Source organism: Sciurus vulgaris, assembly GCF_902686455.1.
Source record: "Sciurus vulgaris genome assembly, chromosome: 2".
NCBI lineage: Eukaryota > Metazoa > Chordata > Mammalia > Rodentia > Sciuridae > Sciurus > Sciurus vulgaris.
The window spans coordinates 35747367-35766028 of NC_136462.1; the positions used below are offsets into that span (position 1 = coordinate 35747367).

General features: G+C 40.5%; 1 protein-coding gene across 1 annotated transcript; it reads left to right on the plus strand.

Annotated features, from left to right (window-relative positions):
• The first annotated feature begins 816 nt into the window (after positions 1 to 816).
• On the plus strand, positions 817 to 17355 carry RDH11 (retinol dehydrogenase 11). The gene is made up of 7 exons (XM_079127201.1): positions 817 to 972; positions 3353 to 3471; positions 3836 to 3991; positions 5525 to 5629; positions 6166 to 6375; positions 9806 to 9995; positions 16552 to 17355. The coding sequence occupies exons 1-7, from the start codon at positions 905 to 907 to the stop codon at positions 16652 to 16654; spliced, it is 951 nt and encodes a 316-aa protein (XP_078983327.1). The 5' UTR covers positions 817 to 904; the 3' UTR covers positions 16655 to 17355.
• Positions 17356 to 18662: the final 1307 nt, after the last annotated feature.

The window sequence follows — 18662 nt, forward strand, 5'->3', positions numbered from 1 at the left end:
CAGCAAATTAGCGAAGCCCTAAGCAATTTCGTGAGACCCTGTCTCAAAATAAAAAATAAAAAGGACTGGAATGTAGCTCAGTGTTAAAGCAACCCGGTTGGATCCCCAGTATCCCCCCCCCCACACACACACACAAAGAAACTATTAAGCAGGGAGCTTGCCTCTTCCCAGAGAACATATGCATGCCCTTAATTCAAGGCAGGATTAAATACTTTCTTAAACTGGTAAAATTAACTGTGTCAATCAGAAATTTACTGCTACCTTGGGAATAAGTATATAAAGTGACACGTTATCAGAAAACTATATTTTATTATTAATTAACACTCGAACATTAGGAAAGTTATAATAGTTACCATTATAATTCAAAATAGACACAATAAAGTGATTCTCCAGGGAATGACTTCGAGGACCAATAGTTGCTTTCCCTCCACTAGAAGAAGGAATCCCTGCAAGGGTTCGCACTGCTTCCATCTCACCAACTGTCAGACTCCAACGGCTCCTCTGTGTAATGGGCCTTAAAACACTTGCGGGACGCGGATGATGCTTGTTCTCCAGCCAAGACAATGAGGTAACTGCCAACAATGCTCAGGGAAAACTGAACTGGACTTGGGTCCCGGGAGACAGAGAACTGGGGAAATATCACAAGGAATGGCCAGAGGGCTGTGGGAGAGCTGGTTGGATGATCCCAGAGGATTTAGACAATTGGAGATACCTGGCAGGTGGTTCAGATTCCCGAGGCTGGGAGCAGCTCCCAGCTTGTCGGCTCTCAAGCCCTGGACTACATTTCCCAGAGGGCTTTGCTTCAGGGCTTGTTGCAATTGAAATAGGGCGTGTCTAGGAAGAGAAGCCATAGTACTTCAGCAGCGCTGGGGCATCTCCCTCCGCTGCAGCTGCGCCGGCAGAGATGGTTGTACTCCTGATCCTGTTCTTCCTTCTTCCCTTTCTCCTGTACGTGGCTGCGCCCCAAATCAGGTCTGTGCAATTGTGTTGTCTTCTCTTGCAAAGTCTTCACGGGAGGGACACGAATTCTCACTGAAGCTCTTTTCTCCAAAAAGAAGGACTAGGAAAACTCCTCTAGGGGGGTCCCCAAAATGGCCTTAGAGCCGGAGTTCAGTGGGTTGCAGGCCAGGTCCAGGTGTGTTGGATGTGGGAAGAGCGAGATCCGATACCACAGGCGATCACGAACCATTCTGAGCATCCTGCTTTGCTTTTCCTGACCCCGCTTTTCGTCCAGCTTCAGGGAACCCCGAGGGCAAGGCTACCTCAAACGCTGGTTTGCAGCTTGGCAGATTTCAGACCCTGGAATGGGATATGACCTCCAATTCAGTTTCCCCCTTAACTCCCACGTCTTGCACCATCACTATCTAGCTCCCTGCTTCTAGCCTTTGAGGAACAAAGAACGATTCCACCTTTTGCTCCATGGCCCCATTGCATGTGCTCTCGTTACTGTTAGATTCGCACTTTCTTGAAGCGGATGTAAAGGAGAGAAATGAAGAGAGTCTTTATGCACCCTACCCTGCCTTCGAAGCAAGGGCATGGGGGATCCGCATTAGACGCTGAGGGGCAACGAGGGGGAGGACAAGGAGAGTGCCGGGGGACGGTCTCTGGACCTGTTCACATACCAGCCGAGTCTGGCCCCGGGCCCCAGAGAATAAGCAGTGGACTGCACAACAGGCAGCCTGCTGATTGGTTCTGATTCAGTCACCAGTAGTGACGGTGGACCAGTGACTGAAGAGACACACACCTTCCCCAGGGAGCGTGATCATAGTTCCAATGGAAATTGAAGCAGTGTCAGATCTCACTCAGTCATATCTTACCATAGTAAGATTGATCTTTCAAGGCTCACCTGCCTGCTTCTCTACCTCGCTACCTCTCTCTTAGTCTTTTTATTTACTTTCCCTCCTTGGTGACCCTCTTCCGGTTGTGTTTTTTCTCCATCTTGAACACTCACTGCTCTTATCTCTAAGCACACACGGGTGATCATACTGAAATGAAAACATGAATTTTTTATGTCTTTACCACATCTACTTATGCACATAGAATCTCAGCGAAAAGTTGAGATAGTCAAAATAGTTCCTAATGATCTTTTCACTGGGAATATCTTTCTCAGAAAAAATATTTAAGTGAGGTGATATTTTCTGAGAAAGAATATACTTCAGGCTTTATCTCCAACCTAGCTAGGTCATGAGAGCCACGCTAGAGCTGGACTTTTATAGTTGATTTTCTCTTTCATTTCTGCTGTTTAAGGAGAAGAAGGAGCCAAGCACAGCCCCCAACAATGTGTCACTGTTGTAGCTCAAGCTGAAGGGTTGTGGAAAACAGGGCAGGGGCATGTTCTTTGAGGAAGGAGGCATCAGTTCATGGGTACCACGAGTTAGTTCACCTCCTTTTCAGCTTATTTGCACTAAGCAGATAGCTTTAGTGGCTAGGAGTACTTTGCAATTCCAAGTTCAATGAAAAAGACTGAAATGCTCTTCAAAAATTCACCTCCTAGTCATCTGACTATTTTAGTCCCAAGATTGTAAAGGAGAGAAAAGAAGAATCTGCGGACTGCCAAAATGAATTTGTGCATTTGTTTAGTTAGAAAGGCAGTACAGTGTAGTACTGAGGAGCAAGGACTGTAATTAGACAAATGAAGACTTGAATCCCCATTCCCCTTTATACTTACTTACTTAACTCTGTGGGTGTGTGTGGGTGTGTGTATGTGTGTGTGAGAGAGAGAGAGAAAGAGAGAGAGAGAGAGTTTGTGTGTGTGTGTGTGTGTGTGTGTGTGTGTGTGTGTGTGTGTTCATTCCTCTTCATGGGTTTGAACCCATGGCTTCAATGGCTTCATGCTAAGCAGATGTCACTGAGCTACATCCCAGTCCCTGTCTTATTTTCATGTGTGCAAATGTATGTGAGTGTGACTTTTTTCTTGTTTTGTTCTAGATTCATAAGCTTTCATAATTTTAACTCTTCAAATTGATTAATCATTTCTCAAGACTATAAAATGTCAGTTGTGGGCAGAGTGACATGCAGAGACAAGTTCTTTCCTCTTCTTGACTGGGTCTTGTGATTTTCTAAGCCAAAAGTACCTCCTGGGAAGCTCAAACTATAGTCAGGTGCTTGGCTAATCAAACATTCATCCAGTTCTTGTGCTGTGGGGAGCAGCTCTAAATTTTGAAAAGCTTTATTCCTTGTACAAATGCAGATTGTTTTCTTTCCACCAATTTCCCTTAAATGTGTAAAAGGACATAATTGGAAGAACCTAAAGCAAACCTTAGCCTTGGGATTTGAAGATATTGTGAGTTGAGGAATCTTCTGCAGAGATGAGACAATGAAGAACTGATAAGCTCTCCTCCTCTGTCTACAGGAAAATGCTGTCTAGTGGGGTGTGCACATCTACTGTCCAGCTTCCTGGGAAGGTAGCTGTAGTCACTGGAGCTAACACAGGCATTGGGAAGGAAACAGCCAAAGAGCTCGCTCAAAGAGGCAAGTTCATCTGCTCTCAATTCCCTACTGCTACTGAAGTTTTAGTTCTCACAGTGAATCATTCTCCTTATTTCTTCCTAGTCCTAGAATTCAAGAACACTCCAAATACCCATTGATTTGCTAGTCTGAACCTAGTGTGATGTTCTGCTTATAATGGACATTTAACAGATATTATTGATCTATTTTCCTTTCTTGATTTGCTTTAAATACGTCTCTTATAAGGTAGGGATAAAAATTCCTGTTTTTAAAAAACCAGGAGAAAACAATATTAATATCACAACATTAATATCAGTATTAATGTACAACACCCAATCAAAAAAAAAAAAAACTGAACTGACAGTTTCTTTCATATGTTGTTTGATAGGAGCTCGTGTGTATTTAGCTTGCCGGGATGTGCAAAAGGGGGAATTGGTGGCCAGTGAGATCCAAGCCATGACAGGGAACCAGGAGGTGTTGGTGCGGAAACTGGACCTGTCTGATACAAAGTCTATTCGAGCCTTTGCTAAGGACTTCTTAGCACGTAAGTGTGGAACCATTGACTATGTTGCAGGTCTTATGATCAACATAGCAGACTAAGCTAAAGGGGAACGATCCCTCTCCCTCTAATACATAGAAATAGTGGATAAAATATAGCCAAAACTTTCAATACATAACTGAACTCATGCGATCATTGGGATGTGATTTATGCCCAAGGAACATCTTAGAAGGTAGAAACAAAAAGGCAACCATAGCAGTGAGCAAGAGCCAAGGTCAAAATCTCATGGGAGTATCAGAACTTGTGTAGGGGCTTTTTAAGATCTAGACCCTTGTTGGTTTAAACACCCAAACAAGGACAGGAGATGAGACCTCAGGTTTTCAAGAGCTGGAACACCATATATAAGGTTGAGATTCACAAAGGACCATCTGGTCCCTGGTAAAGGGGTTAGATAAACAACGAAACCCTGACTACCAGCTCAGGGACAGGACAAAGAACCTTTCCATCTCCTCAGGACATGGATGAACAGTCATCTGCAAGAAACTAAAACCCCAAACTGGTATCATCTTTGGGGTCTGAATCATACCACCAAATGGTGTAGGATCTTTATTTTTTAATTAAAAGAAATATTTTTGGGGGCTGAGGTTATGGCTCAGTGATAGAGTACTTGCCTAGCATGTGTGAGGCCCTGGGTTTGATTCTCAGCACCACATAAAAATAAATAAATAAAATAAAAGTCCATAAATATTAAAAAAAAATTTTTTTTTGGTGCCAGACTCTTGAGCTGAGAAATTAACATAAAAACCTATAGTAGGTTCCAGGCGTGGTGGTACACACCTATAATCCCAGCTACTCAGGAGTCTGAGGCAGGAAGATCACAAATTTGGAGCCAGTCTGGATAATTTAGAGAACCTATCTCATAATAGAAATTTTAAAAGGGCTTTGGATGTAGCTCAGTGGTAGAGCATTACCTAGCATGTGTGAGGCCCTGGGTTCAATCCCCAATATTGAAAAACAAAACTGTAGATCTCATGAAAAGCAAATCCAAGCATATTCCTCCTTATTGCCCAGGGATCTAGGTCTCCCAGGGAAAATAACTTCCACTTTTATGAACTTAAACCACATAAGGAAATGGACCCCTAAAGAGAGTTGGCAAGTTTCTTTTGGGACCTGAATCCCAGAGGTAGGGGTAGCATATAGAACGTCCTTTTTTCTCTTGCTTTGGAATCTTCCCATTCACCTTGGGAAATCTTTTGATTGAGAGAGGTGGACAGAATACTTCCCAAAGGCAGTGAGTAGGTGGCTTCTCAACTGGAAATATTGGGAAGGCTATTCAGTGATGTATTTTGATCTTCCTGCCTCAGACTCCTGAGTAGCTGGGATTATAGGTATTTTGCCCTGTTGTAGAAGGAGGCAGGATTCAACTAAGTTCTTACAATGAAAAACAATGCAGTGAAGGGGAAATGGAGGGAAGATTGAAGTCCTGCACCCCAACTTTCAAAGCCTGGGCTGTGAGGCGTGTGTCAAAGGTAACAGCTGTGGCTGGCCATGTTCATGCTCCATCTTCTCTTCCTGCAGAGGAAAAGCACCTCCACATTTTGATCAACAATGCAGGAGTGATGATGTGTCCCTACTCTAAGACAGCAGATGGCTTCGAGATGCACATGGGAGTCAACCACTTGGGTAGGTGATCTGGCCTTATCATAACACTAGAAGAAATCTAAAGTTCTCCTTGGAAAAATTAGGGGTCAGACTGAGCCTTCTTTGTGGTGTGATTGGAGCTCAGGGCCATAATAGACCATATGAGTATTATAGTTTAGACCAGCCTGAAGCTGAGGCCTGCCTCAGGTTCTGCCCACTTTTTACTCTGTAGTCCAGATTTGGTTTACCTTGGGGATATTTTCCAATGGCCTAATTGGATTAGAGCCTGTGTTGCTTCTTAGAAGTGATCCTGTGGCTGGTATCAGGGAGAGGCTACCACCATTGGAACAAGACAGGATTTCATGGTGACATAGTCAGACCCACCTCCTATAAGAGTATCTATGACTTTGGCTGTTTCTATTTCCTTAAATAACCCTCACTGGACTTGTGTAGTTGAGAGTGTAAAGTTGAGGTGAAAGGCCTCATTCCTGAATTCTCTGTCTCCCATAGCTGAGCCCTGCTTACCTCTGCTCCTCACCCTGGCCTTGAACTCTGTTAATCCTAGTTTTTCTCAACAGGTCACTTTCTCCTGACCCATCTGCTCCTAGAGAGACTGAAGGAATCAGCCCCATCAAGGGTAGTAAATGTGTCTTCCTTGGCACATCACCTGGGAAGGATCCACTTCCATAACCTGCAGGGCGAGAAATTCTACAATGCAGCTCTAGCCTATTGTCACAGCAAGTTAGCCAACATTCTTTTCACCCAGGAACTGGCCAGGAGACTGAAAGGTGGGCTTGGAAGAAATTAATGTGGAGACATAAGTCAGTGGGAGGTAGCTAAATGCCACAAGAATGGAAAATGTTTTCTAGAGCCTGTCACCTGGACATAGGACCTGCTTCCATGACTCTAAATGGAGATGATTTTAGTAAATAGCCCACTGAATATTGAAGGTGGCCAGTTGGGAACAGGAAGATTCTTACTTTGATTCTGAAGGCTCCACTACTTATTGTGTGAGCTGAAGCAAATTACTTAACTTTTCAAAATTTATTTCCGCATATGTACAATGAGATTGCTCCCCAGATTATTGTCGTAATTCAGGCTCATGAACAAGTCAGAATTCTTTTTACTCTTAGTGAGACTGAGTAGCATGGAGGGAACTGAACTGGCACTAGATGCAGCCATTAGAATAAAACATGTGCTGGGATTCTGGAGGAGGCATCAAATAAGAGGGATAGTATGCTTGTGAAGAGGAATCTCCAGTCACAAGTAAACAGAAGTTCTTAGTGTGTTCTACTTGGGATTTCCAACAAAGATAAAGGAAATATCAATCTAAAAGGGCAATGCGTAGGAATTGAGGCAGGCAGAATTCAGGTTCAAGGAATTAAGCACAGGATCCCCACTGTTGGAACAGGATCATCGTATCTCATGATCAGTCATGAGATGAGAGAAAGAAAGTTGGCAGTCCCCTCAATCCATATGCCCAGTCTGTGCCCAGGGCATGACATCCTTTATTAATTCAGGATAGATGAGGATAATTGCATGATGAGAACTATCCAATGGGTAAGTCAGGGAGCTAGGGCAGCCTAGAGATGGATCCAGGATGAGAATTAGTAAACCTGACCGTTTTCTTGGATTAGGTGGAAAATAGCTGTGGTGAAGAGTAAGAACCCTGGTGTGACAGATTGATTCATCCAACCATTCTGCCGACCTGTACTCCATGCCAGTGGCATTCCGTGCCCTATTTAGGGGACTAGGGATGAGGTGGGGGACAAGACAGGTGTAGGCTCTTTCTTGATTTGTTTTACATCTAATGGAGAGAGATGAGGCAAACACTTATTGGGTAAGTGTTTGTACGTTTGTACGTTTGTTGTAATACATCAATAATTTTTGCTGTAAAAAGTTCAAATAGTATGGTGGTATACAGAATTAAAAATGAAAGCCCTCTTTATTTATTCCACTTTCTTCCCCTCCCAGTTTTCTCCCCTCAAGTGACTGCCGTCAACAACCTATTGTGCTTATTTCCAGTCATCTTCCTGTGCATTTGCTTGTCATACACAAGGAACTGCATTTCTAACATGGTATCTTGGCAGTTTTTCCATGTGGTAGATATTTACTCACATTCATTTCATTGGCTGTATTACATTTAATAAAGCTGTACTTAGTTTATTTATCCATTTTCTTTTTTCTTTTTAAATTTCTTTTAGTTGTTAATGGACCTTTATTTTATTTATTTATATGTGATGCTGAGAATCGAACCCAGTGCCTCACACATGCCAGGCAAGTGCTCTACCATTGAGCCACAACCCCAGCCCTGTTCATCCATTTTCTTAACAACATAAAGATTGTTTCCTTTTTGTTTCTGCAGTTTAATTTTAATTGCAATAATGTTATAATGGAAAAGTACAAGGACTTATAATGGATTGAGAGCTGGCAAGGACCTTATTCAGTCTAAGGGTTTAAGAAAGATTCTCTGAGAAAGTAAGTTGCAGTCTGAACCCTGAAGGATGATTAGAAATTAAATGGGTGGTAGGTGCAGGTGGGGTGAGGAGGCTGGGGAACATTCCAGCCAGAAGGAAGAAGATGAATAAAGTATGGGCTTGGTTTGAGAAACAGAGAAGGCCATGATGGTTAGAATACAGGATTGGGCTAAAACTGAGAGGTAGATAGAGGACACAGTTTGAATGTTAGCGTTTATTTGAAGAGCACTGGAAAACCTTTGAAATTAAAGCCTTTTAGAAATGGCAGGAGTAGGTGCAGCAAGCAGTGTCAGTGGTTAAGGTGAGAATGAAGGTGACTTTGATGAGGGTGGTGGAAGTGGAGCGTGGTAGACGCTCCGAGAGAGTTAGGATGCAGAAACCACAGAGATTGTGGGTTTGGTTCTCAGTATCACATATCAATAAATAAAATAAAGGTCCATTGACAACTAAAAAAATTTAAAAAAGAAAATGGATAATGAACCTAAGGTGCAGCTATATTAAATGTAATACAGCCAACAAAATGAATGTGAGTAAATATCTACCACATGGAAAAACTGCCAAGATACCATGTTAGAAATGCAGTTCCTTGTGTATGACAAGCATATGTAAATGCATATGTAAAACCACAGAGCTTTGTTGGCATGGTGAAGTGGGGATCATCAGGAGCTGCTCCTAGATGCCAATTTGGGCATTTAGGGGACATGGCAGCAACCAGGTTTGGACTTAAAAGTGGAAGTTGCTTTTGAACCTCTGAATCTGCATTATGATGGGTTATCTAGCGAAGACTGGAATAGGCAGTTGAAAATATGTGCTTTATCTCAATTAGTGAAATCCACAGCTCTTTTCACTCATTTGGTAGCAAAACCTCAACTACACTAGGGAGATTAGACAATTGGCAAGATATGGGTATATCTCATATTCTGCTAAAATCAGAAGAAATTTGAAACATTTTTGGTCTCAAGATTCCCAGACAGGGTTGGGAACCCAAAATAGCATGTGCAGAAGTGTCATTTAGCACTTCCCATACACAAGGGACTATTCTAAGCTCTTTTACATATGTGAGCTTATCTAATCCTCAGAACAACCCTGTGAGGTGTAGGTATCATGATTAGCCCCATTTTAGAGATGAGAAAGTGAGTCACAAAAACAGAAGCTTGTCAATGGTTACACAACTAAGGAAGGGAGCTGGGAGATGAAACTGGGCATTCTGCCTACAAAGTCCATGCTCTTCACCACCTTGTTATGCTCTCTCACATAGTCACTGTAGAATTCAAAGAAACAGTTTGGGCTGTGGATGCAAAGTGTGAGCACTATAAAATTACAGAGAGGGAGTCTAGTGAGCCATGAGAATTCCAACTTAACATTTGGGTAGAAAATGATAACCAGGGATGTCCAGGAAACTGAGACAAAGCAGCTGGAAGGGTTAAGAAGACCAGAAGAGGTGTGGGTCATGGGAGCCAGTAAAAAAGAGGACTTATAGAAAGAGAGGGTCAACAATGTAAAGTGTTCCTAAGAGGTTGAGTCCTGGTTCTGCTACACTGAAACAGTTAATAACCTCTCAGAGCCTTAACTTCTTAATCTGTGAAATGGAAGTGTAAATTAACTGTGAGTAGTGCTTACGATGTTACCATGGGCAGAGGGTTCACTTGTGGGGTCACAAGTTTCTTCCCATCGTTTGCTTGTTTTGGATGTTTGGTAAAATCGAGTCCTGTCTTCCCCTCTTTACATGCATCCACTACAGGCTCTGGCGTCACCACATATTCTGTACATCCTGGCACCGTCAAATCAGAATTGGTTCGGCACTCATCTTTCATGAGATGGATGTGGTGGCTTTTCTCCTTCTTCATCAAGACTCCTCAGCAGGGAGCCCAGACCAGCCTGTACTGTGCCATAACAGAAGGTCTTGAGATTCTAAGTGGGAATCACTTCAGGTATGAGTGTTTCTGTTTTTGAAGATGAGATTTTATTTCTCAAAGGAAATTATTTGAATTTATCTGGTAGGTTGTAGACTTTTTAAAAAGCATTTTGTCTAATATAACCTGTTCACATTTTTTGTGATGCCTGTTAGGTTTGATTTTCCTCTCTTATTCTGATAATTGTGCTTTCCGTTTCATTTCTTTCTATCTTTTGTTATGTCAGTCAAATTTTCTTTATTCCTTTTTGGACTCAGTTCTATATTTCTTACATTAAAAAATTTGAATCTGTTTTTCTCATTGTCTTCAGAATTGAAATAGTACATATGGATTTCCTTCTTGAATAAGTAAAGATTTTTAAAATTTCATTGTAGAGACTTTTGAAAATCAAATAGCATATTGAACTCAAATATACCCATCATCCAGCCTCAACTGTCATTAAACCAGGCCAGTCCTTCCCTATCCTTTACCCTTTCCATATTACTTTGAAGAAAAATATCAGACATCACATAAAGATTGGATTTTTAACATTTTTATCTACTTTCATGACCATGTTAAAGTAACCTGATATTGTAGAGATGTTAAAGTAATCTTATATTTTAGATATTTCTATTAAGATTAGAAAGAAAAGTAATTAGATGATGAAAAGCCCATCGTGCAGACTTACAGAAGAACCACAGAAGTTATATCCATAGAGACAGAATCTAATCTGTGCTTTAGAAAAATATTTGTTTAATGAATAAGTAACCCAGTGAGAGGTAGAGTTCCTGATTTAGGGTATTGACAATTAAAAGGATGGTTGCATGACAGAGGCCCTGAAGAGGCAGAATTTTTGCCACTGAGTGAGTGAGTGAGTACAAGGGACAATTTGGTAGCCTGGGTGTCAAGTCTGAGTGTCTAGGAGGTTGATGATGACATTATCTTAGATAGCTGGCATGGAAAAATAATGCGTGACTTAAGGTTCTTGAATTCCAAAGGAGTGGACATGAACTCTGACTAACTTAAGCAGGAAGGAAATTTTCTACAGTAGTAGAGCTGGAGATGCCCCTAGATCCAAATGGAAGACTGAAGAGCTGCTTAGGATAGAATGGCCAACCAGCCTTCTGGGGCACTGCTGCCAGGGTGAAATCTTTTAGTTTTGGTTGCTCACTATACAGTCTCCAGGGAGGAAGCATTGGATAGAAGGAAATTGCCAAAAGAAGATGGAATGGATATTTAGTCAGAATGACAGTTTTCCCTGGCATAATAAATCTTGCTCTGTATATGTTGAGTGTGTGTTACTTACAAGACATACAAGTAGAAATGTGAAGCAGATAGTTGGAAGTATGGGTCTGAAGTTCAAGAAAATAGATAAATACAGTTTTGTATACTGGAGTGGTTTCCCAAGAGTGAATGGATTCTTCTTCCTGGGAGATGTGAAGAAAAACCCTTTATCTTGGTTTTGACTTGAGTGGTTTAAAGAAAGTCAGCTGCAAATTCATAACTTAGTAATTATGGAATTGACTTTTGAAGAACCTTACCCAGGCAATAGATTCTTAATTTTACTTCATGTTGAAGATCCAATAGCAGCCAAGTAGACCACTAACTAGAAATGAACATAAAAGTCCGTTTTAATTAAAACCTTTGGAACTTTGCACTGGCTGTTCTTTCTGCCTATTTCTACTAATCTACTTTCTGTCTATGGTGTTTTGTCTATAATGGACATTTCACAAAGTGGAATCATAAGATATGTGGTCTTTTGTGACTTTCATTTAGCACAATGTTTTCAAGGTTCATCTATACCAAAACATGCATCAGGTCTTATTTCTTTTTAAATTTTTTTTAGTTGTAGATTGACACAATGCCCTTATTTGATTTATTTTTATGTTGTGTTGAGAAGCAAACCCAGTGCCTCACCTGTGCTAGGCAAGCACTCTTCCACTGAGCTACAACCCCAACTCCATGCATTGCTGAATAATATTTCATTATATGAATATACGACAGTTTATTTACCTTTTCGTCAATCAATAGGCATTTAGGTTTCCACTTTTTCGCTATTTGAATACTACTGCTATGAACATTCTTATAGAAACTTTTGTATGGATATTACTCTTGAATATATAGAAGTGGAATTTTGGGGCATCTGGCAACTCTTGTTTAACAGTTGAGGAGTTGCCAGACTTTTCCAAAGCAACTATTCTTTTACATTCCCATTGGTCATATATGAAGGTTCCAGTTTCTCCATATCCCAGACAATACATACTATTGTCTTTCCTTTTGATTTTAACCATCATAGTGTATGTCTTGCCATTATCATTTTCCTGCTAATGATATGGAACATTTTTCATGTGCTTTATTGTATTTTTATATGTGCGTATGTTAGAGAAGTATCTGATTCAAATCCTTTGCCCATTTTTAAATTATTGTCTTTTTATTGTTCAGTTGCAAGAGTACTCTATAGTCTAAATACAAGTCCTTTATCAAATATATGATTTGCAAGTATTCTTTCACTCTGTGGGTTGTCTTTTCACTTGTGTGTGTGTGTGTGTGTGTGTGTGTGTGTGTGTGTGTGTGTGTGTGACTGGGGATTGAACTCAGGCCTCACACAGTGACAAGTGCTCTACCACTGAACTATATCCCAGCCTCACTTTCTTAATAGTATCCTTGGAAGTACATGAATTTTTAATTTTGAAAAAGTCCAATTTTCTACATTTTTCTTTTGTCACTTGGGCTTTTGGTGGTCATATCTAAACCATTGCCTCACCCAGATTCACAAAGATTTGCTACTATGCTATGTTTTCTTTGCAGTTTTATAGTTTTAGCATTACATTTAGGTTTGTCTGTGATCCATTTTGAGTTTATGTTTTGTATGTGTTATGAAGTAGAGTCTTAATTTCATTCCTTCCCTTATAGATATCCAGCAGTCCCAGCACCATTTGTTGGAAAGACTGTTCTTTCTGCATTGAATTGTCTTGGTAGATGTATCGGTCTGCTCAGTTTGCCAATACAAAATATAGTCAGCCCTGTGTATCCATGGTTCTGCATCTGTGAATTCAACTAAAAGAGGATTGACAGTATTCGGGGGGGGGGGGGGGGAGTGTATATATACTGAACATGTACAGAGTTTGTTTCTTAACATTATTCCTTAAACAACATGGTGTAACAACTACCTACATCGCATTTACATTAGGTATTATAAGTATCTTAGATGATTTAAAGTATATGGGAGTGGTGCGGTGGTTGAGTGCCCCTGAGCTCAATCCCCAGTACTCCCCTCAAAAAAAAATTATATGGGAGGATGTGTGTAGGTTATCATGCAAATGTGACACCATTTTATATAAGGGGCTTAAGCATCCCACAGGGGGTCCTAGAACCAGAGACTGGGTGCCTTAAACATTTATTTTTTCACGATTCTGGAGACTTGATCTTGTCCAAGATAAAGGTACTATCAGGGTTGTTTTCTGATAAGAGCTTTCTTCCGGACTTGCGAACGGCTGCCCTCTCTGTGTCCTCACAGGGCCTTTCCTGTGTGCACACATGGTCCTAGCATCTCTTCTTCTAAGGATACCAGTCCTGTTGGATTAGGCCCCACTTATGGCCTCATTTAATCTTAATTATCTCCTTAAAGGCCCTATCTCCAAAAACAGTCATATTGGGGGTTAGGGTGTCAATATATGGATTTTAGAGAGACAAAATTCAATCCATAGGCCAGATGTGGTAGCACACACCTATAATCCCAGAGGTTCAGGAGGCCGAGGCAGGAGGATCACAAGCCTCAGCAACTTAATGAAGCCCTAAGCAACTCAGGGAGACCTCTCTCTAAATACAATATAAAAAAGGACTGGTGATATGGCTCAGTGATTAAGTGCCCCTGGATTCAGTCCCTTGTATTAAAAAAATAAAATAAATAAATCCATAACAGGAATCTTGTTGGAAGTCAATTGGCCATAAAGGTAGGGGTTTATTTCTGCACATTTAATTTAATTTTGTTCTATTCATTTATCTGTTTGTCCTTATGGCAGTACTATACTATCTTGATTACTGTAACTCTGTAGTAACTTGCTTTTTGATATTAGCCAATCTTTTATCTATATTTATTCTTAACAAAATCCCAATGGAATTATCAGCACTGCAACCATGCTGATACCATAACCACACTTAAATAGCTCTTACTATAGGACTTAAATAATTTTTATAGCACATCATAGTTTACAAGGTATCTTTGTGTCCATTGTATCATTTGCTCTTCCCTGTGACCTTAAGAAGGGTAGAAGACACAGGATGGTGGAAGATGCTTCCAGAGACCAAATGTTTCCAGAGAGTGGTTCTCTGTGATGTTATTTTCACTCAGAAAGGCCAGGGTGTGCTGGTCATATTCTAAGTTTTCTTAAGTAGATATACTACTTAAGAAATGTAATGTAATGCTTGTTTTATAAATGTGAGGTTTTGTAGGTTTTTGGATTTTGTTGGTTTTTTTTTTTTTTTTGGTTGTTTTTTTCTTGTTTGATTTTTGTGGTACTGGGGATTGAACCCAAGACCTCATGCTTGCTAGGCAAGCATTTCTATATCCCCAACTCTTTTTAAAATTTTTGAGACAGAATCTCATTCAGTTGCCCAGGCTAGCTTCAAGCCTGTGATGCTCCTGCCTCGGCCTCTGGGGTAGCTGGAATTTTAGACATGTGCCACCACAACACCTGGCAGTGTGGAGGTGTTTTTAAGTGATATTTCTCAAGGATTAGCTAGTTCTGAGAATCATCTTAAGAACTAGTTGAAAACAGATTCCTGGGCCTCGACCATAGGGATTCTGATTTAATGTCTGAAATAGGACCAGACAAGTTCCAGGATGATTTAGTCAGCTATTTCTCTGCTGGGACTAAATGACCCAACCAGCACAATTGTAAAGGAGGAAAGGGTTTATTTGAGGGCTCACAGTTTCAGAGGTCTTAGTTCATAGAAGGCTGGCTCCATTCCTCAGGGCTCAAGGTGAGGCTGAACATCCTGGCGGGAGAGGGTGGTAAAGGGAAGCAACTTACATCATGGTGATCAGGAAGCAGAGAGAGAGACTCCACTCTCCAGATACAAAATATTTACCCCATAGCCAATGCCCCAATTCCCACCTCCTCCAGCCACACCCTACCACTTCAATTAATCCCATCAAGGATTAATTCACCGATTGGGTTAAGACTCTTTACAACCCAATTGTTTCTCCTCTGAACTTTCCTGCATTGTCTCACATGTGAGTATTTGGGGGATACTTCACATCCAAGCCATAACAATGATGTTCCTGCTGCTGTCTATGGCCCACATCAAGCCATATATGTTAATGGACATAGTGTTAGGAATTTGCTTCATGTTGTTAATTTAGACTTGGCAATTCTCCTTTCACCTTCAGAATTTGCTTGGAAGCCAGGCATAGTGGTGCATGCCTATAATCTTGGCATCTGGGGAGACTGAGGCAGGAGGATCACAAGTTCGAGGCCAGCCTCAGCAATTTAGCAAGGTTCCAAGCAACTTAGCAAGACCCTGTCTCAAAATAAAAAATAAAAAGGGTTGGGGATTTGGCTCAGTGGTTAAGTGCCCCTGGGTTCAATTCCCAGTTCCAAAAAAAAACAAAAAAAAACAAAAAAACTTAGTCACCAGTATAGCAGTGTTGAGATGTGGGGCCTTTCAGAGGTGATTAGGTCATGAAAGATTAAATACCATTATTTCAGGAGTGGGAGTGAATACCTTTAACAGGATGAATTGGGGCTGTCACCATGTGATGCCTTCTGCCATGTCATGATGCAGCAAGAAGGCCTTCACCAGATGCCAGCCCCTTGAAGTTCAACTTCCCAGTCCCCATAATCATGAGCCATTACATTTCAGTTCTGTATGAGTTAAACAGTCTATGGTTAATCAGCACATAGCAACACACAAAGGACTAAGACACACCTGGTACCTTTCTTTTCTGCTGTCACCTTTTCTTCCTTTGTTGTTTATTAATCTGACTGTATTTGTCATATGAGTTTAAAAACTGGGCTGGGGTTGTGGCTCAGTGGTAGAGTGCTTGCCTAGCATGTGTGAGGCACTGGTTTTGATCTTCAGCACCACATAAAAATAAATAAATGAAAGGTATTGTATCCATCTACAACTAAAATATATATGTGTGTGTATAACTGTATTATATATGTATAACCATATATAGTTTTTTTATATATAATACAGTTATAACTGCAGGTAGTTCAGGAATAAGGAAATATTTTATTACTCCAAGCATCTGTGACCAATGTAAGCAGCAGGATTTCAGCTTTGTAATATGCCCAGGGCCTTGGACTTAAAGAAGGTGGACATACACAGGTGTCAGGTAGGCAGTGATATTAGAGTTAAATATATGCAAAGAAAGGAGAACATAAGACCAAATGAAACATTCTGATGAGAGTGACTAATAAGAAGATCTAAATGGCAATCATATTTTCTTGGAAAATAGGACATACTGTGGTCCTGTCCTGAAAGATATGAGATCCCTGGGCTATTTGCCTGTCATATTCTTTATCCCAGGCACAGAGCAGATTCCATTCTTAACCCTTTGCTTCCTGCCTCTCTGTTTCCCTTCCAGCGACTGCCATGTGGCATGGGTCTCTGCCCAGGCTCGTAATGAGACTATAGCAAGAAGGCTATGGGATGTCAGCTGTGACCTGCTGGGGCTCCCAATGGATTGACTGTGGTAGCTGGACCCCAAAGAAGATTGCAGCAGAAGATAGAGCTCCCTGCCAAAATGATTCTCCTTCAAGGTGGCCAAAACCTTAAGCACAAAAAGAGCAAAACTTTCTGGCCTAGCCTATGTGGTGTCCAGTTAATTCCAGCACACTGCCAGACTCATGTTAACACCTTGCATTTGTCCAGACTTCCTTTGTTCTTGTTACTGCTAGAGTATCTAGCAATATCATTGGATAAGATGACCCTTATATGACCTGCACAGCTTATATTTTCCTTCTGAAATTTACTACTACTTAAGAGAATCTAAGCTCTGGCAGGGCTGACGTGTGAAAACATGGACTAAGCTACTTTCTTTGTTCACAGTGTAGTTCCTGCCAACCAACCAGCCTTTACTTCCAGGGGGGCATATTGCAACTTCCCCTGAACCCCATGAGTCACAGTGACTTGGCTCAAGAGCAGGGCTTCATTGCACCAACACTGGAATTCTTTCAGGAAATCCTTCACTGAATCTGGATTACGGCCTGGCCTTATCTCTAACAACCTCATGCCACTGCTGTTAAGACATTTACCCAAGTCTAAACCACTTCTAAGAAGTTTGTGGGGTTTGGGGGAGGGCAGAAATTTAAAAAAAAAAAAAAAATCAAGATCTGTCAGTTTCCTACCATTTCTCAGACCAGTAAAAGGGATAGCAAAAATAGCGTTATATTAAAAAAAAAAAAAAAAAAAAAAACAGGCCACTTGGCTTTGCTGACCCCAGTCCCATGGAGGCCTCCTTTTTGTGCCTTTAAACCAGAAGAGGAAAGGGAAGTGTTTTCAGTCATTGTCATTGTGTTATCTTTTTGTGTCTTATGTATTTATACAGTTGGGAGTATTTTCACAAAATTTACAACAGAGGAACAGTAGAGTCAAAGCAGATGCTAATATCAAGTATATGATCAGAGATGGAATAAATCAATGCCATCCATTTGTTTATATAAATGAGTATAGCTGCAAAGAGAAATAGATTATATATGTTGGTAGTCAGCCAATAAGAAGCAGGTAGGTACAGAGAAAAGTTTTAAAAAGTTAATTTCCTAAAATTCTGTTTTATTTGGAAAACTTTTATCAAAAGTAATGCTGCCAAATGGAAGTTTGGGGAATTGGTAATGTCCCATCACTTGATTGGAGTCTGTGATTCTAACAGTTGGTGACTTTCTTGGACTAACAATTATACGTTAATTTTAGTAGGGAGAAGTTATAGGACCACATTCTTCACTTCTCATATGTATAAACTGATAATCTTTTCTTGAACCTGTTTTGACCATTAAACTATATATTTAGAAATGGTCATTTATAGGAAAATTGGAAAACTTGTGCAGAATAACTCAATATTTTACCTAATTTATATGGATCTGTCATTGACAAAAATTCTTTTTGATTATTTATCATGTTTTAAATTATCAGAATAAAAAGTGTAAGAATTAAAAGTTTTAAGAGTCAAAATAAGAAAACACTTATTATAGTTATGCAAACATTTTTCATTTTAAAAGATAATTTGTCCCAGAATCTAACTACAATCTCAGTTCATATGCCATTAATTTGTGTTGTGTGATAATTTGACCATTCACTCACTTCATACTTACTTTTTTATGACACTGACCAGAGGTCACTTTTTCTGCAATCCTTGATCATCCCAGGATTTTCTCTCTGTACCAGCCTTTTATTTCTGTAACACAGTGCTATAGGATTTACCACTACACTACTGCTAACAACCTCAGACTTTACTCTATGCTCAGTCATCTCTATGCTCAGTGCATATTAAAAGCTCAACTAATTTGTTATTTGTTGAATCAATGGTAGTGAACTCAATCTAATAAAAATGACCTAAGAGATAGAAATCACCAAAGCAGTCAGGAGTGGTGGCACATGCCTGTCATCCCAGGCACCGGAGGCTGCGGCAGGAGGATGGCAAGTTCCAGGCCAGCCTCAGCAACTTAGCAAGACGCTGTCTCAAAATTTTAAAAAAACTGT